The sequence below is a fragment of the Argentina silus genome (assembly GCF_951799395.1).
Source record: "Argentina silus genome assembly, chromosome: X".
Taxonomy (NCBI): domain Eukaryota; kingdom Metazoa; phylum Chordata; class Actinopteri; order Argentiniformes; family Argentinidae; genus Argentina; species Argentina silus.
Genome location: NC_139653.1, coordinates 25,162,451 through 25,185,952, shown reverse-complemented (window position 1 = coordinate 25,185,952; position 23,502 = coordinate 25,162,451). Strand labels below are relative to the sequence as shown.

At 44.1% G+C, this 23,502-nt stretch overlaps 3 protein-coding genes across 4 annotated transcripts in view; 2 read left to right on the top strand and 1 right to left on the bottom strand.

The window, feature by feature from the left end:
- Nucleotides 1-929: 929 nt before the first annotated feature.
- On the top strand, nucleotides 930-17,518 carry LOC310822793 (calpain-5-like). Of its 2 annotated transcripts, none has more exons than XM_083695291.1 (13): nucleotides 930-1,021; nucleotides 2,884-3,042; nucleotides 7,582-7,713; nucleotides 12,044-12,252; nucleotides 12,657-12,849; nucleotides 13,007-13,200; nucleotides 13,518-13,595; nucleotides 13,771-13,966; nucleotides 14,147-14,269; nucleotides 14,345-14,541; nucleotides 14,726-14,847; nucleotides 15,044-15,180; nucleotides 15,295-17,518. In XM_083695291.1, the coding sequence occupies exons 2-13, from the start codon at nucleotides 2,887-2,889 to the stop codon at nucleotides 15,475-15,477; spliced, it is 1,920 nt and encodes a 639-aa protein (XP_083551417.1). In that variant the 5' UTR covers nucleotides 930-1,021; nucleotides 2,884-2,886; the 3' UTR covers nucleotides 15,478-17,518. The 2 variants fall into 2 exon arrangements, with proteins under 2 accessions (XP_083551417.1, XP_083551416.1); XM_083695290.1 differs by lacking the exon at nucleotides 930-1,021 and adding an exon at nucleotides 1,251-1,296.
- ompa (olfactory marker protein a) lies at nucleotides 10,288-10,713 on the bottom strand (the record flags this gene model as incomplete). Its single annotated transcript, XM_083695292.1, has 1 exon — nucleotides 10,288-10,713. The coding sequence occupies one exon, from the start codon at nucleotides 10,711-10,713 to the stop codon at nucleotides 10,288-10,290; it is 426 nt and encodes a 141-aa protein (XP_083551418.1).
- A 3,651-nt stretch (nucleotides 17,519-21,169) lies between the features above and the next one.
- The window catches only part of myo7aa (myosin VIIAa), a gene marked incomplete at both ends in the record, with an annotated part of 28,650 nt that continues 26,317 nt past the window's right edge, over nucleotides 21,170-23,502 (top strand). The window contains one exon of the mRNA XM_083696327.1: nucleotides 21,170-21,187. Within this exon, the coding sequence (XP_083552453.1) occupies nucleotides 21,170-21,187 (18 nt within the window). The remainder of the gene's footprint in view (nucleotides 21,188-23,502) is intronic.

The window sequence follows — 23,502 nt, the reverse complement described above, 5'->3', positions numbered from 1 at the left end:
CTCCTAGTCACTACCTCAAATGCCTTTTGTTTTGTTTGATTGACTTTCTTAAACTTTCTTGTTTGTCTGCTCAACCCTTGTGTTTTGTTACTCTATGATGCTAGCCATGCTCATGCTCACACACCTTCGTGCTTGGTCGGTTTGTATATATCTTTCAGAAGGAAAAGATTCAGAGAGAGATGTTTTTTCAGTAATCGTATGGGATCTTTATAGGGAGATCTCGTCTCGTGGCCCTTAAGTACATAGTGGAATTCCGCCTCCCTTTTAGGCGGCCACTAGAGATCGCCACTGTGTAAGTAGAGCGTGTGGTGTTGTCAGAGATATAACGGTCTTTGGGGTCGTCAAAGCCAGATGTCAGAGGAAGATACCTAATTTTCTCTCTTTTGAGTTGTGTTGCTGAGAACTGGAGAACTGTAACCTGATGCCGATTTAGTGATAATATAAGGACTGGTATTTTTACCATTCTGCCTCAATGTGTGTAGTACTATGTAAATGTTGACATTTTGGGATATTTTGTTGATAAAACTAATAATAAAACGAAATAAAACTTTGTATATTTAGTGTGTAACAATGATTCCTCTGGTAGAACAATATACCGTAGATTATACAATTTAACAGGTAGCTCTACTTAATTATGTTATATGTAAGACAATACTATGTTCAAATGTTGTATTAATTATGATAACTACTTTATGAATCATCTCAACCCTATTTATCTTAGCTCAACCACATGGCAGTGTCTAACATAGGACGGGTGGTTGGCACTCTGAAAATAGACCACCATGTGTTTTTGATAAACAAGAAATGGAGTGTCTGCACATGCTCAGTTCAGTATGCTACGGCTCCTCAGTCCCTCCTTCCGTGTGTGTAGGCGCGCCCACGGGCCGGGCAGGCAAGTACGTCTAACTCGTACAACCCTGCTCGCGTTCAAGACAGCAGCTTCTGCAGCGACAGGCAAACATCGACTGTCCCGGTAGACCAAAGAGGAAAATCGCATCACCAGGGAAATTAAACATCCCAGGTACGCCAATTAAAGCAACCACTGGGTTTGATGGTAGCTTATCTGACGACTTCGTGGCTGACTCTGCATGTGAATTTACTAAAATCTCTTCAGGGTTAGAAATCTCAGAGATTTCAGATCCCTCTTTCTTGACTGCCTCATCCAGACATAATCCAGATAGCCTACTTCTGTATATGTTTTTCTTTTCGGTTCTTAGCTACCTAGCAGACTGATGATGTGAGTCACCACACTTCATGCATCTTCTAGACAGGATTCTTCTGCTGCATGTGAAAAGGGTATTCACGAATTGTTGATCAAATTATTGAATTACTCAGTGCCTCGTAGCAGAAAACATCTGTTTTAAATATCCTACTGCAGATGGCTTCATTGCACTCGATCCCTTCCTAATTCTATACGGAATGCCAGAATAGTTGAATAGTGAAGAGGAATAGGAAAACTATTGCATAGTTTGGTCTCAGTGCTTACTGTCATGCCTAAGGAGCAATACACATGCCACACCCTTCTAACTTGTTTATCTGGTGTCCTCTTTGTACAGGGCACATGCCAGTATGTCATTCATACACTGTTTGCGGTTGATAAATCTTTAGTAGGTTTAACACATCTGTATTCCATACATAATTCCAGTAGGCTAAAGAATAAATGCAAGCCAGGGGCAAACAGAAAGTGAAACACTAGAAGATTAAATAAATGGCCGAGAGACAGACAGAAAGAGAAAGGGGGTGTGGGAGGCTACTGGCCAGTTAAAAAAAGAAAAGAAGAGTGATTTTGACAGGTGGACATGAGGCAGTTTCCCCTGACTGAACTCCTGGGATGTCTGGCTCCATTACATTTAAACCTCTTTCCCCCTCAGTCTTCTCAATCAGTCCTAGAAACATACTTTAGGAGACTAAGTAAAGCTAAATCCACATTATTTATTTTACTATCTGTGAACACTGTACACAGCTCTATAGGAAAACTAGTTAGTAGCAATCATACACAAATTACCACATATGATGAATCATTCTCCAGTCATACTGATAGCCAGGCTGCAGTAATTAAGGGCTAGCCTGGCTTACAGTACGTCTCTTTGTTTCAATCTTACTCCTGTGGGGTTGATCCCTGTGTTTCCTGACGCAGACATATCTAAATATAACCCAACCACCTGCAACTTACCTGGAAGTATACCCTCAAAACAACCTTTCTGATTCCTACATGTCTGTTTGGTGTAGTAGTAGTAGTAGTAGTAGTAGTAGTAGTAGTAGTAGTAGTAGTAGTAGTAGTAGTAGTAGTAGTAGTAGTAGTAGTAGTAGTAGTAGTAGTAGTAGTGTTATAACTGCACAATGTCTTCTGCATTTCCTCCTACGGTATTGTATTTGCTGTACCAGTTTGGTTATAGGAGTGTTGAGTGGGTGGTCTGTGTAGTTTCCTCTGTCTCGGGAAGGACTGTACAAACTCTCACTTAATTAAAAACTGCTTTGTTACATCCCATAAACCATCTCCATGACAACTAGGATCTGGGGTCTGACCATTGAACAGCACTGCTTGGGCCAGGCAGTGTACTGTAGTAAGGGTATTTACACTGTTATTTTTCTCCGAAGGTAAAGAAAGTAGTGTAAGACTTTCTAAAATCATTGTCGCCGAAATGGGTCCATTGGTGGGTTGCAACCAGTCCCTTTTGGGCTGCGGAAAGCTAACAACTTGTTTTCTGTTAGAAACATGGTTGGATCACTGGTGTCTGATTTGTGTCTGCTGAAAAAGACTATCCTTGTTTTAAGACCTGTCACTGTTTTATTTCTGCATAGAAACATGTAGCCTACTTGGGACATCAGTGTCACAGTGTGTGTGTCTATGTGATATATTGTGTCTATATGCTGTGTTTCAAGGGGATGGTGGTGCCATACGAGGGCCAGTCCTTCTCATCCCTGAGGAGGCAGTGCCAACAGAACGGGGCTCTGTTTGAAGACCCTCTCTTCCCTCCCACAGACCAGTCCCTCTTCTATGGAGCCAACCGCATCGGCCATGTCACATGGAAAAGACCCAAGGTCAGCTCAACTTTCAGCTCTTTAAGTGTTAAGTTAATGATGTGTGTGTGTAAGGTGGAGCATTACAGCTGATACGCTTTTAATTGTGTGTACAAGTGGAAAGCATCAACCTTTGCTCCGTGACCAGATAGAATAATGATAGTGTATGACTGATGGATAGGTGTAATATTCTATGACAGGTTTGCAGAAGGTTATCTGTCCTGTTCGTCTCCACTTTGGCAACACCCACTTATGTGTGAAAGAGTAATACTATATTCTGTACTTGACATACACTGTACACTGTTACAAAAAGATAGACATTCTAGATATACTGTGTTTAGAGATGAGCAGATATGCTTTGGCTGTCAGGACATATTTTATATGTTACTAGCAGAGATAACATTTATGAGCAGTCGCACAAACATGATATATTACTGTACTAATAACGTGATATTAGAGGATACTGTATGGTGAATTCAGCCGATTCTGTGTATGAACAGAGTTGAGTTGGAGGCTCACGTTACAGACACATGTTTATGTAAGAGAGTTTATGCTCTGAAAGTATGTACATCCCAGAGACATGTATTTACATAGTGGAGTCAAGAAAAGTAAACTGGCTGCATCTGTGTGTGTATGCGCATGTCACCTGTGGCTGCTAGCTCTTGCTAGTTTTTGCAAACAAATCACAGAAGAAATTATTGTGTAGCCACTCTTGACATTTGAAAAATGGAGTTTGTTTATTGTACATTCATTGGTCATTTTTAACTTCTAAACCCACCATTTACATTTACATTTACATTTATGGCATTTAGCAGGCGCCTTTATCCAAAGCGACTTACAACAAATACATTTGTCTAAGTAAGTGAATCATCTATCCATCAGTCATCATAAGAAAAATTAATCTATGCTGGGACCAGGGGCTATTGGCAGTCACAATGCTAGAAGAAGGAAGAATTACTTTTAAAAAAAATATGTTTTTATTTATTTATTTATAGTAGAGAAACTGTACAGGGGGGTAGTGGGGATGAAGAGGTCTTTAGGAGGGACAGATGTAGCCTGAAGAGATGGGTCTTCAATCTATGGCGGAAGATAGGTAGTGACTCTGCAGTCCTGACAGCAGTGGGACTGCTTGTTCCACCAGCGTGGTGCCAGTGAAAAGCCGTGACCGAGTAGCGCAGCTGCTGCATCCATGTAGAGGCGGCAGTGCCAGGCGGCCAGCCAAGGTGGAAGAGCGGAGTGATCGGGCAGGGGTTTGGGGGCTGACCATTGTTTGCAAGTAGAGAGGGGCTGTTCCCTTTGCCGCCCGGTAGGCAAGCACCAGGGTCTTGAATCTGATGCGAGCTGCTACCGGGAGCCAGTGAAGGGTGCGAAGGAGGGGAGTGACATGGGAGAATTTGGGAAGATTGAACACCAGACGCAGCAGCATTCTGGATGAGCTGCAGAGGTCTGATGGCGGAGGCGGGGAGCCCGGCCAGGAGTGCGTTGCAGTAGTCAATGTGAAAGATCTCAAGTGTCTGGACCAAGTGTTGTGCTGCTTCTCTGGTGAGGAATGGACGTATCCTTCTGATGTTGTAGAGGAAGAATCTACAGGAGCGTGCTGTCGCTATGATGTTCGCCCACCCTATTTCCTCTGACTTATCCTTTCTGGTGACTCAACCATGGCTTTTTATCAGATTATTTTAGTACATAAAATAATGATGCAATCACACGCACACACACACACATCCTCTCTTTGAGGTTCTGGAATAAATAAAAAAGCCCACTACTTAGTCATCAGTGATGTGAATATTCCTGCATAATCCCAGTCACCCCTCTAGACCAATCATGTACCTGCTGAGTGATAAAGCAGAAAACTACTGGTAGTAAATTAGACTTCTGATCGATCTGATTAATCTGTCCAGGGGTAAGAGGGGGAGGTAGAGGCAGACACACACACACACATTCACACACACATTGAAGTTAAGACAAAGCCTCCTTTAATGTGGTGCTCATGTGGGAACATTCATGGAAACTTGAGAGTGAGGGTTGGGGGAGAGAAACAGTAGTGAGAGAGGAGAGAGGATATCCTCAGGGTTGTAGCTGCCTTGTTGAGACCAGTGTTTATAAATAAAGCCAACAATGACCTGTCTACTCATCTGACGACATTCAGAACTCTTTCCTTTAATTTTTCCTTTCTTAAGAAAAACATTATATATATTTAGCAGCATAGAGAGATTGAGAGAGAATAAGAGATGGAGAAAGAGAAGGTAGAGAATTTTTCCAACTTCTCTGATAGATTCCATAATCTGCTGAAAGAGCAGAGAGAAAGTCATCTAGACAGAGCATTCAGAGATTGCAGCCATGGACTTCTGATGAGACGTTGTGTCTCTGTGGAGTGAATGAGCTCGTTTAGCAGCCTATCCAAGTCTCCATTCTTCCACTAACAACTACTGCAGCGTTAAGGGTCTGGGTGCAGGAGACTGAACTCACTGACAGATTCCTGTCCCTCGATGAGAGTGAGAGAGAGAGAGAGAGAGAGCGAGAGACAGAGAGTGAGAGAGATATTGTACACTTAAGGAATGTTACACTAAGACTGTTAATAACCGTAACCCTAACCCTAACCCTAAGACATTCTAAAAGACAGTCTAAGCCTAAACTTAATTTCAGTGTACAAGCTTTAAAGATGCAATATGTAGCATTTTCCCCTTGAAAATGTCACTAAATAACCATGCTGAATCATAACTTATGATGCAGTGGCAGTCTGTAACAGTGCGAGCACCTGCCAAGACCCTGCCCTTCTGCTGGAATTTCCTTCTCCAATATGTTCGGGACATTTCTGGGCATCTACCACTGGCTGTGGGCATGTAACCTGCGACTTGTGTGTGTGTGACTACCTAGTGTACTGCCTAGGAGCCACAAGCATTTCTCAGTGTTGGAAGCCGACCGAAGCAATGGAAGCCTTCATGCGCAAATATGTTTCTAACATGTATTCTGATGATTTTTCCGAGTAAATGAGACACTATTCTGAATTGTCATTGCATTTCCCATTGCAGTCAAAAGAGGGTGCATTCCTGCATAGGGTGCCTTTATCCTCTTAATTTATTGCTGCTATATTTTTATACAGAGTGCTGAAAATGACACTTGTTTAATTGTTTTTCTAAACTGGCAAAGTTGTATATTTTTATATGAAAAAACAGGAAGGGAAAATGAGAGAGAGAAAGAGAGAGAGCATGTGAGGTAAGGCAGGCAGAGACAGACACACTGCCCCATGGGAATATGTAATTAGACTCAGCAGGTAACGCAAACTGTGACTGAACCCTCTGGTGTCTTGTCTGTTCTGTTTGGATTGTCATCATAACTCTTCTGTGATGGTGGGAATTATTTATCATATGCCACTCCCAGGATATCTACCCACTGCATGGGCATGTTGTAAGTCTGGACTAGTACGCCTGTACGCTGTTGTTGCACTACACCATTATTCTCTAGCTGACCCAATTCTATTCACACTGTAGGCCTGTTTATAAGGTGACTCCTCTCTATGTCAATGAACCTGAGGGCAAGGGAGGGTGTGTGCAACAGCAGTACTAGTAGACCAGTAAATATACTGTTGAAGTAGTGAAGTGATATATGGTGACTTTATATGGGATGTTGGGTTAGTAGTGAAATAATCAGTGTTTTGCAGTAACTTTGTGGTAGTTAAACTAAATTCTGATCTTAGTAGTGTTTCCAGTAGTTAATTAGTCATTAGTAATTTAGTAATTTGTTAAATACATTTTAATTTAATTTAATTTAATTTAATTTAATTTAATTAATTTAATTGGTCATTTAGTTAAATACATTTTCAGAGTAGCATCCTCAACACTGGAAATAACTATCATATATATATATATAGTGTATTCTTTTATTTTCCTCATTACTAAGAAGTGTGTGGATATGGCTGGGGGGGTAAAACAAGAGGGCAGTGAGCACAGGGAGAGGGTGATTAGTGGTTGCTAGCTCATAATCCTCAGGCAGCAACTAGATCCTCTATTTCCCCATCTGACATACAGGTGCTGTAAGCAAGGGAGGGAGACATGGAATGAAAACATTTTTTCCACTCCTAGCAACATTAGTTTGTGTGTGTGTGTGTGTGTGTGTGTGTGTGTGTGTGTGTGTGTGTGTGTGTGTGTGTGTGTGTGTGTGTGTGTGTGTGTCTGTGTGTGTGTGTGTGTGTGTGTGTGTGTGTGTGTGTGTGTGTGTGTGTGTGTGTGTGTGTGTGTGTGTGTGCTTAAATGATAATTCTGGGAGTGTCCCAGAGGTTTTTCACTGGATTGCTTCCTATCAGTTTGCTGTGCTGCAGCCCTCTAGTTACAATAATTATAGGTTGTGTTCAAGCCTGGTTCTGTCTAGTGGCTGGGACTTTCCTTCCGCCCTGCCCATGGAGTATGCTCTGGGCAGGGCAGAGTTTATTATCTTGTTTGACCACATTTAGAGAGAAGCACCCTGCTCCGTCCCACCCAGACATTAGTGGTGAGGCCAGATATGGTATTCAGATATTCAGAGTATAACATAAATCTGTATCTATCCCCCCCACCCCCAAAGGAGCTGTGTTCGGACCCTCATCTGTTCGTAGATGGCATCAGTGCCCATGACCTGCACCAGGGCCAGCTGGGGAACTGCTGGTTTGTCGCCGCCTGCTCCAGCCTCGCCTCCAGAGAGTCACTGTGGCAAAGGGTAAGATTGTGTGTGTGTGTGTGTGTGTGTGTGTGTGTGTGTGTGTGTGTGTGTGTGTGTGTGTGTGTGTGTGTGTGTGTGTGTGTGTGTGTGTGTGTGTGTGTGTGTGTGTGTCTGTGTGTGTTTGCCAACTTTGACACACGCAAACACACATACAAGCCACTCCTTTTCTGGACTGTCATAGGCCATATCTGACTTGTTGAGTTACAAGTAAGGGTAAGGCTATCTTTTCATGTCAACAGTAAAACAATAAAAAGGGTTCAATAAGAGTTGCTAATAATAGATACAGGAGCCATGTTGCTTAAACTGGTTTTATAACTGGTTTTATAAGTGTGAATATTTGGACTATAAGCTATAAGCTATAGAACATGATCCTGAGTCCACAAGCTTATCCAGGAGTGTTTCTCTTCCCCTGCCCTGTGTGAGAAAGAAAGGAATGGGATAGAGAAGAAGAGGACAGAGAGTGACATCATTTCAGCTTTTCCAACTCTCCCTCCTCTGTGTGTGTATCACTATGGCACGTCTTGAGACTTGTTTGTATGTTATTCTGGTTGGAGTTGTTCTTGTGAGTTGGTAGTGTGTGTTTTTTCCACTGAGTTCATGCTCTGATTCATCAGTATTAGTCTCTGAGGTCTGAAGTTTCTATGAACTGAAGAACCCCTCATCTTGGCACAAACACAGAAACTGTGAGCAAACAGAGGATCATTTTATCTTACTCTATTTCCTGAAGGGAAAAGGATGCTTGTTCTTTGAGGAAGCGAGCTGTTGCGTTACAGTCAGCGTTACGGAGGACTTATGTTACCCCTGGGACTCACAGACAATATTACAGTCAATATTACTAGGCTATGGCCCGTTCTAATAATTTTAGAATGCAACTTAACTCCCTCCTTCTTCGAAGTTATAACTAGTCTGATCTGACTTCATGGGTAAAAGCAATGTTATGGAATCCTTAGTATTTGTCTCAAGGAAAGGTGGGATGCATTTAAAACGTTTATAAACAAGGGCAACTTACAAAAGATAGTGTTGCCTTTCTGTACTGTATGTAAGCGTATTCTAGCCTCTGTGAAGAGGTCTGATCCTTTATGGCACAGGTGCCCTAGTACAGTTGTGTCATCTCTCTGTGAGTCGTTGGTGTCTCAGGTATGTTTGCTCAGTAGCACTGGTTTATTAGCTCTTACTACATCATCTGTGCTATTACAGTTGGATATTACTGTGTTATTACTGTGTTGTCTATTACAGTTGGATATTACTGTGTTATTACTGTGTTGTCTATTACAGTTGGACCTAGGGAATCCTTCACCTTCAGGTTTGTGAAGTTGAGCAGTGGCTAATGGGATGTTTGTGTTGCACTGAAGGACATAATGAACTGTTGTTTCGTGTCAGTGTTTAACAATGTGTTCTTATGGCTCATTAGAGTGTACAGTAGGTTTAATTAGTACAGAGTGTCTCCACCTTCCTCTAAACCTAATCAACACCACTGAACTTCACTGCTACACTGCTGGTGAAGATCTGTCCCTTTTTTGTCAGGCCATAGGTACCTCATCTCATGCACGCACGCACACACGCACGCACACACGCACACACACACACACACACACACACACACACACCATATCTTTCTCTCATTACATTATGTGTTATTAACCCTTAGAGACAGCACCGTAAGTCTGTTTGTGTAGCAGAGCTGTATCTGCTCTCATGAGCACACTTCCTCTGGGCCCTCCCAGTCCTCCCCCTCCCTCTCTCTATTTCTCCCCCCCCAGTCTCTCCCTCTCTCTGGATCCTGTATTGATTGCCCTAGGAGTGGGTAGTAGCTGGAGCAGTAGCTAGCCCCTGGCTAAATGGGCTCTAACCAGTCACAGCTACAGTACAGCCAGCTCACTCCCCTCCCCAACCCAATAACCTCAATAATAACTGCCACAGACAGAGTAGTACATTGTGCCAACAGAGCTCTTTAATAGACAGCTGGAGAGGACAGAATCAGTTGTATTGTTTATATCAGACAGACACATGCAGTGTGAATAACTAGTATGCCTACTATAATTGTAAGTAGAAGACATTGTTTTGAATATGCTGTGGATGATGTGGATTTGAATAATGTTTGCTGTCACATGAGACATTGAAGCATTTTATTCTCAAAATGTGCTATAAATAATATCAAATCAAGCCATTCATTCATGCACTCATTATATTATTCAGTTTATCAATATAACTGTGAGAAGTCAATTAAATGAAAAGAGAATCTCAAAAGGTCTCTCAAAGGTAATCTTTGTTCTAATAAATGTTACATATTACTAAAATAAGGTCTAACCTTGTGCAATTAGGAGTGCTACAGCTTGAGAGACAGTGGAAATTTCAGAGAGTAGAAGATTGGTGGTACACCAACTAACACATAGTCACAGAAGAGGAGAGGAGTGGGATGTAAAGTTCCAAACCCTGTGTGCTACAGCTGAGAGAATATAGAAATGTCACAGGAGAAGAGTGTAGAGAGGAATAGAGGAGTGGAATGTGGAATGATGTCATTTTATTTGGGTTGCTGCGAGAGGTCACAGGTGAAAGGTGATAGCTGGCAGGTCAGGCCTCAGTGAACTCTACAGAGCAGTTGACTTTAGTAGCCTCTGCTCCCTCCTTAAAGGCAAAGAGGAAGTACATCACCTTCCTGACCTTGGCCATCTCTGCAATGCGCTCCCCAAACTCCTGGATATCCGCCTCCAGGCACTTGAGAGGCGTGTCCTCAGGGTCTCCGGCGTTCCGCCAGAATGTCCCCACAGGCTCTAGGAGCTGGCGGGTCATCAGGTGTGTGAGGTCGGGTGTCCACAGCTGAGAGATGCCGGTGACGGTGACCCTGCCAGTGCCCGTGAGGGTGACATGCCAGCCAGTGAAGTTAAGCTCCTGATTGGTGAACTCCAGACGGTAGATGGCCTCGTGGGGGAGGAGCAACCGCTCTCCGCTTTGACGCTTCTGACCGGAGCGCTGCAGCGCTGCTACTCGCATACGCATCACCTAGTTTAGTCATGACAATGATGGTAGTATTAGTATAGATCACCTAGTATAGTCATGACAATGATGGTAGTATGAGTATAGATCACCTAGTATAGTCATGACAATGATGGTAGTATGAGTATAGATCACCTATTATAGTAGAAGTAGTGGAAGGGAAGGGAGGGAAGATATGGTTATGGCAGCATCTTCAACCCAAAGCCAGCTACAGTTAACATCTATGCAAATACTTTCTTTTCAGTTGCTCCAGATATCTGCATCACCCAGTTAAGTGCATACTTTCAAGACAGCTTAAGCTATACAACTATAAACAATACACATACTGCACAAGAGTCCATGCAGGAATCAAACTCAGTCTGGTGTTGCCAGCACCATGCTCCAATCAACTATCAGAATAGAACAACCATGCTCCAACCAACTATCCAGCCATTAGAGCAGCATCTGAAACATATTACCTCAGTCAGAGAGGAGTCCACCATGAAGCCCAGCTTCAGAGCTTTGGAGGGAGCCTTAGCTGTGTCTGTGTCCGCCTGATAGCTCATCTGCCTGGACTAGGGAGAAGGGACGGCCTGCCTGTTCTGGATGCTATGGTGGAGAGGGTCTGAGTTAGGGTCTGCCTCTATCTATTTTTCTCTTTCTCTCCACGACTGCTGCCAGTCTGACTAATTCCTCAACTCTCCCTTTCTCTCTCTCCCGGCTGTCTCTTATGCCATCTCTTTCTCTGCCCCCTCCCTCTCTCCCTCTCTCTCTCTCCCTCTCTCTCTCTCTCTCTCTCTCTGTCTTTGTTCACTGTTCCCATAGAGCAGTATGGTTGGTTTGTTCTGTGGTTGGGACTCTATTGATTGTGTGGTACATACAGTGAGGGGCGGGGGGTGGATGGGGGAACAGAAGTAAAGTGAGGATGGGAGAGGAGAGGGGAGTTGGGGGGGTTGACGTGTGATGGCACTAGGCAACAGATGACGTGCGAGCAGTAACATAGGGATTTTCCTCAGGGCTTCAGGGAGCTGGCAGGTCATAGCCTGATGGGTTCGTTCTTTATTTATATCAGACTAATTCTGTGTGTGTGTGTGTGTGTGTGTGTGTGTGTGTGTGTGTGTGTGTGTGTACGTGCGTGTGTACGTGCGTGTGTGTGTCTGTGTATGGTGTGTGTGTCACTAATCGGAGCTTGTCTATGCAGTAGCTGTATTGTGCATATTAAAATGGCAGAATGATTTAATATAAACTTGAGTTTGTAATTAAATATTTACCCTCACATTTGATCTCTAAATGTGCTAGGACCAGGCTTTGATGTATTGTAAGTGTTGTGCATTTTCCCTCACCTCTCTCTCAGGTGATTCCTGACTGGAAGGACCAGGAGTGGGATAAGGAGAAACCTGAATCTTATGGCGGAATCTTCCATTTCTGCTTCTGGCGCTTTGGTGAATGGGTGGACGTTGTCATTGATGACAGGTTGCCAACGGTTAACGGCGAGCTGGTGTACTGTCACTCTAACGACAGTAACGAGTTCTGGAGTGCCCTAGTGGAGAAGGCCTATGCCAAGCAAGTATATCCACCAATCACAATGGGGGAGAGGGAGCAGAAGTAGCTAGCCAATGAGAGTACAGTACTTTAGGATTTGGTCAACTCTGCGTGGTCCTCTGTGGCTCAGTTGGTAGAGCATGGCGCTAACAACGCTTAGGTTGTGGGTTTGATTTCTCACTGCAATGTAAGTCGCTTTGGATAAAAGTGTCAGCTAACTAGCAGATATATATATACAAAGAGGAAAACATGTGCAGGTGAAAACTCTAAATAGGTTCATATATAAACGTCATGGTGTTAGGGGAATACACTGAATGCTCTGGAGTCTGGTGTTATGACTGATCATTGCGTGTGTGTGTGTGTGTGTGTGTGTGTGTGTGTGTGTGTGTGTGTGTGTGTGTGTGTGTGTGTGTGTGTGTGTATAGGATGCATGGGTGTTATGAGGCATTGGATGGGGGAAACACGGCTGATGCTCTGGTGGATTTCACGGGTGGGGTCTCAGAACCCTTGGAACTGTTGGAGAACGGGTTCAAAGATGACCAGGAGAAACGCAACGAGCTGTTTGAGAGAGTCCTCAAGGTCCACAACAGAGGGGGGCTTATCAGCTGCTCTATACGGGTGAGGAGACTCACTGCTCCACTTCTTGAGTCTGGCTCCTCAATGTTTCTGTAGCTAGCTAAGTTGTCCCCTTCCACTGTAGCAGCTGTTGCTCTTTTGGGGTTGCAGTCAAGCACTCCAGGTATATTGTAGATTTCATTGAGTGATTGTTTCCTAGGCGACAAGCTCTGCGGAAATGGAGGCTCGTCTGGAGTGTGGACTGGTGAAGGGTCATGCATACGCAGTAACAGATGTACGCAGGGTGAGGCTGGGCCACGGTCTGTTGGCCTACTTCAGATCAGACAAACTCACCATGATACGCATTAGAAACCCCTGGGGACAGAGAGAGTGGAACGGACCATGGAGTGACAGGTGAGGTGTGTGTGTGTGTGTGTGTGTGTGTCTGTGTGTGTGTGTGTGTGTGTGTGTGTGTGTGTGTGTGTGTGTGTGTGTGTGTCTGTGTGTGTCTGTGTGTGTGTCTGTGTCTAGGTGTTGAAGAGTTTGTATGCAGGTGAGGAGTGTGTGTGTGTAGAAGAGGAATGTATGTGGGAGAAACCCCCTTTAGCATTAGGTTTAGAGACCAGTGCCACTAAAAGATCACAATATAAAGTATGTTACAGTATATAGCTATTGAAGGTTTTAGTTTAATCCCTCTGTTCCTCTCCCTCATTCTCTCTCACTCTCTCTAGTTCAGAGGAGTGGCAGAAGGTGAGTGAGAGAGAGAGAGAGAACATCGGAGTGACAGTGCAGGACGACGGAGAGTTCTGGTGAGTGGCCTAACCTCTAACCATTTATGACCTTTACCTTTGACCCTCGACCTTCCTGTCAGCCCCTCTCTGAACCTCTCTTAGTAACACTTCCTTGTCCTCCCTCCTTCTTTCTTTCTCCAATCCCCACTCTTCCTACTATCTCTTTCCCTCCTCTCTCTCCCTCTCTCTACAGGATGACGTTTGATGACTTCTGTCAAAATTACACTGACCTGATCCTGTGTCGTCTCATCAACACTTCCTACCTGAGCTTCCATAAGACCTGGGAGGAGGCTGTGAAGACTGGCTCCTGGCATCGCCACGACAACCCACTCAGGAACCGTGCAGGGGGCTGCACCAATCACAAACTCACCTTCCTGCAGAATCCACAGGTGTGTGTATGTGTACAGCAAGCAAGAATTTGTACAGGGAAACGTGTTTTCTACTGTGCATATGATAATAAACACTTTGAATCTTGAATCTTGAATCTTACAGGTGGGGATGTCAGCAGTATGATGTAAAAGGTCTGACTTTGAGGTACTGATGCATGTGTGTGTGTATTTTCCCTGCAGTATGTGTTTGATGTGAAGAAACCAGAGGATGAGGTATTGATATGTCTGCAGCAGAGAGACAGGAGAGCTACGCCTAAAGAGGGGAAAGGAGAAAACCTGGCCATAGGCTTCGACATCCACAGGGTAAGGTGCATGTGCACGTGTTGTGTGTGTGCGCCTGTGTGTATGCGCAGATTAAACAACTGTGTGTGTTTTTAGGTAGAGCTGAACAGGACATATCGTATGCACGTGACCCAGCAGAAGGTGGGCGGGAGTGTGTATATAAACTCACGGTCTGTGTTCCTACGAACCGACCTTAAAGAGGGTCGCTATGTCATCATCCCCACCACCTTTGACCCTAGCCTGGAGGGAGACTTCCTGCTCCGGATCTTCACTGACGTCCCTGCGGACTGCAAGTAAGGATGCATCTCACTAGTCTCCTCTCCTCATCTCCTGTCTTTCATATGCCTTATAGCCGGGGTGCCTTCTAACATCTAAAATTACAATATTGTAGGTACCACATGGCTCAAGATTCAATGTAAATATATGTTTTTTTGTGAACACACACACACTCTGACAAACTGTTATATTCTACCTCAGGGAGTTGACAGTGGATGAGCCTCCTCAGACATGTTGGTCAGGCATGTGTGGCTACCCCTCCCTGGTCACCCAGGTTCATGTGCTGAGGGCAGAGGGACTGGCAGGACAGGATTCAGATGGAGGTACATTAAAAGTTACAGTACACCACTCCACCTTGTGGATGTATGTCGAACAACATGGCAGTACTACTACTGTGACAGTACCTCCTCTCTTCTTTTCTTACTTCATGGGGAATTGTGGGCATGCCCATAACTGATACACAGATTTTAATGTGTGTGTGTGTGTGTGTGTGTGTGTGTGTGTGTGTTTGTCTTCCAGCATCAGATCCGTATGTAATCATCAGTTGTGAGGGGGAGAAGGTGCATTCTCCAGTCCACAAAGACACTCGCAGCCCAGCCTTTGACACCAAGGGACTGTTTTACAGGAAGAAAGCAAAACAGGGCATCCGCATAGAGGTGTGTTTACTGTATGTCGGTGTGTGTGTAAGTCATGTAAAATAATGTATTGCCTGAACTCACTCCCCCCCCCCTCTCTCTCTCTCTCACTCTTCCCCTCGACCCCTCTCTCAGATCTATAACAAGAACATGTTGATGGATTCCTTCTTGGGTCAGGTGACCTTGATGGCTGACCCTAGTGACCTCCAAGAGCAGCACACGCTGCATCTGAGGGATAAGGGCAATCGCCAGGACAACGACCTCCCGGGCACTCTCACCATCTCCATGTTGACCAGCAACGTGCTCACTAACATCTGAACCAATCTTGGTGACCCATGTTTATAACAACTGACGAACATCCACACTCAATATTTTAGACGCTTCTTGACAAACACCTTCACAATCTATGGCATTTATCTTTTATCTTGACAACTATCTGACCATCATCCTTGCAAACCTCCAAGGTCTGACTGAGACGTGACAGTTTGGTTGTAACCACACCCATCAGTCACTTGACCTTTACAATGTCCACAAACCTCAACTGCCCTATCCCAAATCTTACCCCTAGCCCCCACCCCCAGTGCACTTATGTTAATATGAAAGGATTGGATGGGTTTCAGCAATGTATCAATAGCTTAACTTCTGATGGAGTTTCCACCATGTTGCTTCTACCCCATCCAATCTTACAGATCTATTGTTAGTCAAGAGATTATGGGTAGGAACTAGGAGTTGACATGGGACACTGTCTCTGTGTGTGCCAAGGGCTATGAGGAAAGTTGTGTGGTATTTGGGACCAGACAGGGGTATTTCTCTTCCTTAGTGACCTCCTCAACCCTCCCCTCTGACACCTCTTGTCTCCACTGCTCCCTTTCTAGTGCTAGCATTGGACAATGCCATACCCCCTCTGTCCAATGGTAGAGGGGAGAGTCTGATTGGTAGCAATGACAGAGAATGTGATTGGTCAGAAGTGCATGTATAAATATGTTTATGACATCTATGTAGCATGTTATCAATATGTCAGCATAAATAATTTTGCTAGTATTGTTATTGTTTCGCCAAATTGAACATAAGAAGTATATGATTAAGTTAATTGACACACTATATAGAGTTGTTGTCATGATCAGTTACAATGTGCCTACTATAATGTGCCTACTATAATAGAATCTGGCAGGTGTCTGCATGTGGTGTAATACTAGCCTTGACCACAGTGGGGCAGCAAACATACAGGTAATAACTTAAATACTGTTTTACTGTACCTCAGGATCAGACTACCCCATGCTGTTTCAGATCGTGTAGTTTACAGCTGTCTTTGGTTTACTAAAAATTTATTTTTGTTTGGTATATATATATATATATATTACAGTATGTATTATAGCTCTGTTCCATTACATACAGCAGATACATTGCTACAGTATGTTTTTTAACCCATTGACATTTGTCATATGTTTGTTTTACATTTTATTCAGCCTTCGTGTTAGCTGTGTTCTACATGCTATATTTCATACTTTGGTGGTTGTTTTAGTTTGTGGAATGTTTTTCAGTCCTGATTGTTTTTCACAGGCTTCATATGTGTTCATTAAGTGTCTTGAGTGTATGCAAGTCAGAATCTGCAAGTGTAACTAAAGTGAAACTGTGAGTAATGTGAGGTTGTCCAGTAGATTTCAGTGGGTAGCCCTGTTTACTGTACCTACAGTATGGGCCAGTGTTCACTCTCTGGCACAAATAGACAAAGTGACTCCATTCACCTGTGGAGAACAGATTACTCTTAAGTTTCAGACCAGAACTGCAACACTCATTCCTTCCTCTTTCCTTTCCTTTCCTCTCTCTCTCTCTCTCTCTCTCTCTCTCTCTCTCTCTCTCTCTCTCTCGCTCTCTCTCTCTCTCTCTCTCTCTCTCTCTCTGTACAGTATGACCAGAATTAATCCAAATTAATCAACCGCCATGTAAACACCATAGATTATATCAAATCATACAGTATATATCATATCAATTATGCTTAGTTTACCTGACCACTTAGTGATGCTAGTCTGCTACCGGTCATAAACCATCCTGGTTATGAATGCAGTCTCTGCACTAGGTTGCCAGTACCGTGTTGCCAGTACCGTGTTGCCAGCATATCTGGTAGAAGAGAGTATCATTCTACATTCATGATTCTGATTAAATCATGGTTCATTCAAACTCTTTAATATCCTATATCAGGTTTACATGTCTCGATTGTGGCAAATATACAGCATGGCGACTGAAGATGCTTTTTTAAATTATTATTTTAAATTGTTTTATACTTTTGATTGTTCTCTTTTCTGTTTTCTACAAATCCTGGTTTCAATGATGTTTCCTATATTAAAAAATAGCTGAAACATATCTGTCTGATGTCTCTGTCTGTCCTCCATTTTCCTGTGTCAGTGTGGTGCCAGTCGTTAGCCTATCAATTGAGTGGGTCCCTGAGTGCCCACTCTGTTCTGCTGTTAGTCAGTGAGGTGTGAGGAAAACAGATCAATCTGTCTCTGTCTTAATGGCAACTATGACCTTTACCACAGTAATGCCATTACAACTGAGGAATAGGCTCTATAGATGAATGTGTCTGTGTTTCTGTGTGCAGTGAAGTTTGTGAAGGTTTGTTGGTGTGTGTAAAGAGGAATATCTATGACCATGTGATTGTGTGTATCTGTATGCATGTTGAATAATGTGTCTTTGTGCATGGTGTGTGTCTGCGTGTGCATGTGTGTATGTGTGTGTGTGTGTGTGTGTGTGTGTGTGTGTATATGTCCTTGTGTCTAATTGTGTGTTGGGGCTTCACTATGTTGTGCCTCATTGCCCCCCACTGAGTTTTCTCTCCCTCTGCCCCCCCTCCTTTCTGCTCTCTCTCTCTCTCTTTCTCTCTCTCTCTCTGTAGTAGGGATCAGTGGCAGTGAATGAGCTGGTTGCCGTGTCACAGTTAATACCTCCACAGAGGGAGGGAGTCACTCCTAAGAACTCCACCGTGCAGTAGCAGCACAGGTGTCTGTGCACCAGCTCCTCAGCCCTCCATCTGACTGTACTCTGTGGACTTACCTGAGCGGACCTAAATCTGGACACACGTCCGGAAGGAGAGAAAGAAGAGAATCTTGGATTCCAGAGGTAAGAACTAATAGGCAGTCAGAAGGCTTATGGAGGCACGGTGGCTCTTAAACCTTACTGCTGTTAGGTGTGTGTGTGTGTGTGTGTGTGTGTGTGTGTGTGTGTGTCTGTGTGTGTCTGTGTGTGTCTGTGTGTGTCTGTGTGTGTGTGTCCTTGAGTACTGGAGGAGGGAAGATGGGCGTTTGTTGGTATACTCTCAGTTGAAAGTTCTGCACTTATGATAAATACACTATATTTTATTTTGTCTTCACATAACCTGCCCTGGTGTGTTCTGTTAAGAATGTTATTAGCAAGCAACTTGTGTTCATCTATTGAATATATAGATTAACACAAGTTGATGACAAGACAGAAATACACTCTAGTTGAATGGACAAGAGAGCAGTGTCTATTCTATCTGCTTTATCTTTACTGTATGTGGGCCTACTCTGTAGTCTCAGGGTGTTCACATTGAGAAATTATAATGATTAACTAACCATTGACAGACAGTGTGTGTGTGTGTGTGTGTGTGTGTGTGTGTGTGTGTGTGTGTGTGTGTGTGTGTGTGTGTGTGTGTGTGTGTCTGTATGTGTTCATATAGTCTCTGCTCTGTGAGTGTGTGTGTGCATGTGTTTGTAAGAACCACTTGAGCCCTCTCCATTAAAAAAAACAAAAAGCTACAACCCCTAGCCCCTACCCTACCCCAATACTTAGATATACTTAGATATACCCTACCCCAATGCCTAGAGCTGAAAGTCTTAGTGAGTTGCCTCTGACTCCAGTCCCTCCCTTGGCATTCACAGAGCTTTTGTTTTTGTTATCAGATAAAAAACATTTAAAAAATAATTTTTCAGCTCTGCTCTGATAAAGTTCTGATAATGTTGACATAATGTCGAGATTAAGATAGCATTGCGATAACACCAGCCTGCTGTTAGAGTAAAGGTGCAGGACAGGTGTGACAAGATTAAACAATGACAATCAGCCTAACTGGCTCAACTGATTTTGGTGCTATGTTTTAATAGTCATTCAGGGGAGTGTTGATTGTTGTCATTGGGTGAGTGTTGGCATTGGGTTTTATGGGTAATATCCCATTCTTCCGTCACTCTGTTGTGAAACAGTGGCTGGACACAATGAAAATGTGGGTTCTTGCTGAGGCGATGGAATTACAGACGGGCCCTTTCTCAGACACCCGTGCTCAGGTGATCTGTAACAGTGACTGGCGTGAGCCAGGGGGAACAAATTGAAAGGATTATACCTCTCTCTCACACACTGTCTATCTCTTCTTCTATCTTACACTCTCAAAACGTCTCTCGTTTTGTAATTTACTTATTCTCTTTCTCTAGCTTGGTCTTTTCTTTCCCTCTCTTACTCACTCTATGCCTCTCACTCTCTCTTACAAACATATCTTCTTTACTTTTCTTTGCTTTCCCATCTTAATCTTTCTTCTTTTTCTTAACCATATGCCTGTGTGTGTGTGTGTGTGTGTGTGTGTGTGTGTGTGTGTGTGTGTGTGTGTGTGTGTGTGTGTGTGTGTGTGTGTGTGTGTGTGTGTGTCTGCATGTACACACACACACACACACACACACACACAACCTTACACTCTCATGTGCTATGGCTTGCTCGCAACCTTTGTCCCAGACCTCTGCTGGCGTAATTAGATGCTGAAATATTGATGGGGAGTGGTGTATGTGTGTGTGTTCTCCTCTTTTAGTCCAGAGGTTCAAAACAGACACAGAAACAGACAAACAAACAAAACTACTTTCATTTCCCCCATTTCCCCCTCTTCCCCCTGTTATTGAATTCCTGGTAGGGCCAATGGGGGTTAGAGAGGCAGGCCAAAACTGAGCAGGGGGTAACAGAGGATATCCTGGATTCCTGTCTGTTTTATCAGACTCTTCAGGGATGAATGCAGCCATGGTTAAGTTTGGGTGTTTGGGACATGCAAGGTGCATCTCTGTATCTCAGTAGTCTCAATAGTCTAGATGACTTCCTCTCCTCACCTCCTCTCATTCATTGACAGTGATCTCAGAACACAGGATAGGTGAAGTGTGTGAAAAGTATTTTGCCATCCCTATTTCAGTGATTACAGATTAGTAATTGATTAAGTAAATTAAGTGTCTATTGAGCAGCAGAATGTTAGTGACATAGAAGGGCCTGGTTTTTAGGAATGTCCATGAGTGACAGACATGTGTGAAAAGTCAAAAGCTCAAAGTAAAGGTTGATTGGAGAGGGTGAATAATTTAAGTCTATTACATCACACACAGACCACTGCCCCCAAACAACAGAGGTGGATGATTAAATTTGGCTTGTTTGTGCAGATTACCATGGTAACCAGGGAAATTGGGGGTGGAGCAAGGCGAGGCAAGGACACATGAGGGTCATCAAAGGGACGTGAGGGAGAGGGGCAGGAGGGGGAAATTAGAGAGTGTGTGTGCGTGCATGCGTGCATTTGGGGGGAGTAGCTGTGATACTTAAAAACCTTCACTCCACCAGCCCTGAACTAAATGGTCCAGCGGAAATTAGACAGACGGGAGGGCCTGTCCTATAATCACAAAATCTGTGTGTGTGTGTGTGTGTGTGTGTGTGTGTGTGTGTGTGTGTGTGTGTGTGTGTGTGTGTGTGTGTGTGTGTGTGTGTGTGTGTGTGTGTGTGTGTGAGTGAGAGAGATTTCATTTCTGTGTGTATGTCATACTATGTACTTCTGTAACAGGGGAGTGTTTAACAGAACTCTGGGGGGCCATAGAGGGACTGTGACAGTCTCTCAGAGGCCTCCCTTGATAATGTCTTTGTGTGTGTGATGTTAGCAAGATCCTCACCCCCCCCTCTCTCTTTCTCTTTTTCTCTCTCCTATATCCCTCTTTCAGGGTCTTCACATCTTGACTTCTGATGTCCAGGAATAAGATCATAAACCAGAGCCATGGTCATTCTGCAGCAGGTACACACACACACACACACACACACACACACACACACACACACACACACACACACACACACACACACACACACACACACACACACACACTAACACACTCTCTTCCCCTTGGTGCTGTTCTTACTCATCATGTGTAGTTATTACAGCAGGTTGTACCTTTGGTATTGAGGTACAATTGTTTGACTAAAGCAAGGATTTCAATAATAGTATTTAATATCCGATGTACAGTTTTCCACCCACTCCTATTTCCTGTGCGTGCGTGCGTGCGTGCGTGCGTGCGTGCGTGCGTCTGTATGCTTGTGTGTGTGTGTGTGTGTGTGTGTGTGTGTGTGTAGCTGTGTGTAATACCACACGTAAACATGCAGGCCAGGAATAGTATTGACTAGCCCCATCCCACAGAGCAAGAGTCAAACACTGTTAACTCATTATGGATAAGCTGATCAGTTGGAGAAAGAGCTTGGTCTGTATTACTCTCCTTTCTTTCAGCTCCGTAGGTTCCAAACCATGTGCTGCACAATAATAGAGATATAGAGAGAGACACACATACACACACACACACACACACACACACACACACACTAACACACACACACACACACACACACACACACACACACACACACTAACACACACACACACACACAGAAGCAGGTTGGTTTTTAGGGTAACAACAGGAATGCTCTTCCGCTCCATCAGCTCTGTGGCAGGAGTGTGTGTGCATGTGGTTGTGTGTTGCGTGTGTGTGTGTCAGCTTGTTGTCTGTTTTTGTCTCATCTTTGTGTATGTGTGCATGTGCGCGTGCGTGTACGTGTACGTGTGCGTGTGCGCGCGTGTGTGTCGGTATTCTTGATGTCCAGTGACTGCAATGCTCGGCTCATCAGCCTTTCTGATCGCCTAATCATCCCTGACAATAGCTCATTTTCAGCTGAGGGGAGAACAGGCCCTTTACAGGACGGGCCAATAGAACAAGCTAACTGGGACACACACACACACACACACACTCACACACACACACACACACACACACACACTCACACACACACACACACACACACACACACACACACACACACACACACACACACACTCATCAGCCAATCCCCCCTACCTAGTTCTGGCTGTTTGACCCGTCACTAACAAAACCACACACACTCACCCTCCCCTTTACCCTCTGTAGCCAGGCTGTTGTGTGGTGTGGTGTATGTGAGGATAGTTGTAGATTAGTGCTGCTCTGGCTAGAGCTGTGACCCAAACCTTGCTATTGGATTCGCCATGGTTCTAAGAAAAGAAGGTTCTGGAGATACTGGTCCAAAGACAAGAGGGCTCATAGAGGATTGTGAGGTTTTGAGATGGTACTGAGGAGGTTCGGACAAGAATCCACGTGTGGTGTTGGAGGATTGTTGGTGTGAGAACATTCAATGATGAGAAGTTAATAAGGAGTCAGAGCACATTGGATTGACATAACACACACACACACACACACACACACACACACACACACACACACACACAGTACCACCTAAGTGTGTGTGGACAATGAGATGAAGTTGCTATGGCAATGAACAATGGAGAGCTTTGGCCGTTGGAAGGCTGGGACAAGGAAGTACGCAGACTCAGCTACACAGGGCACACACTCATACAGGTAACCCTTAATACAAGTAACCATAGATGCTCTCACTCAGGTAACCATGGATAGTCTCATACAGGTAACCATGGTATACTCTCACTCAGGTTACCATGGACACCTACATACAGGTTACCGTGGAGCCATAGTGGCTGGTGACTGTGGGTGCATCCCTAAAGTCTAAAGTGGCTTCCTCTCCTCACCTTCTCTCCTTCATCGCTATTGATCTGAAAAGGCAGAACATGTGAAAGTAGTTTGGTGGATTTTTAGCCTTTACCCATCAGTGCAGATGAAGAGAGGAAGCCACATGAGACTTTTGAGGTGGAGTCTTGATAGTGACAGTTTAACATTGCTAGATTATAGTGTCTTGTAGCTAACACTGTCATTGCTACTGTAGGTTCTTGTGACAATATGTTGGTGGTTAGGGTTTCTTGGGAGCTTATAGGTGTCGTATGTTGGATGTTGTGACTGTTGAGATTGTTGGGTGATGTGTTGGTGTTCTTTTCTGTCACAGCTCACATTCCTCTCTGATTAGGGCCTGGCATTCATCACTCTCATTCACTGCCCATTGACAATGGGGAGGAGAGGGGGGAGGGGAAACAAGGGGGGAGTGTGTGTGTGTGTGTGTGTGTGTGTGTGTGTGTGTGTGTGTGTGTGTGTGTGTGTGTGTGTGTGTGTGTGTGTATATATG

Bases quoted from the DNA above. Each gene is read 5' to 3' on its own strand.
- LOC310822793 (XM_083695290.1), top strand. From the start codon at position 1,255: ATGCATCTTCTAGACAGGATTCTTCTGCTGCATGTGAAAAGG. The intron at 14,542-14,725 runs GTAAGGATGCAT...ATTCTACCTCAG, and splicing joins GACGTCCCTGCGGACTGCAA to GGAGTTGACAGTGGATGAGC. The intron at 14,848-15,043 runs GTACATTAAAAG...TTTGTCTTCCAG, and splicing joins AGGACAGGATTCAGATGGAG to CATCAGATCCGTATGTAATC.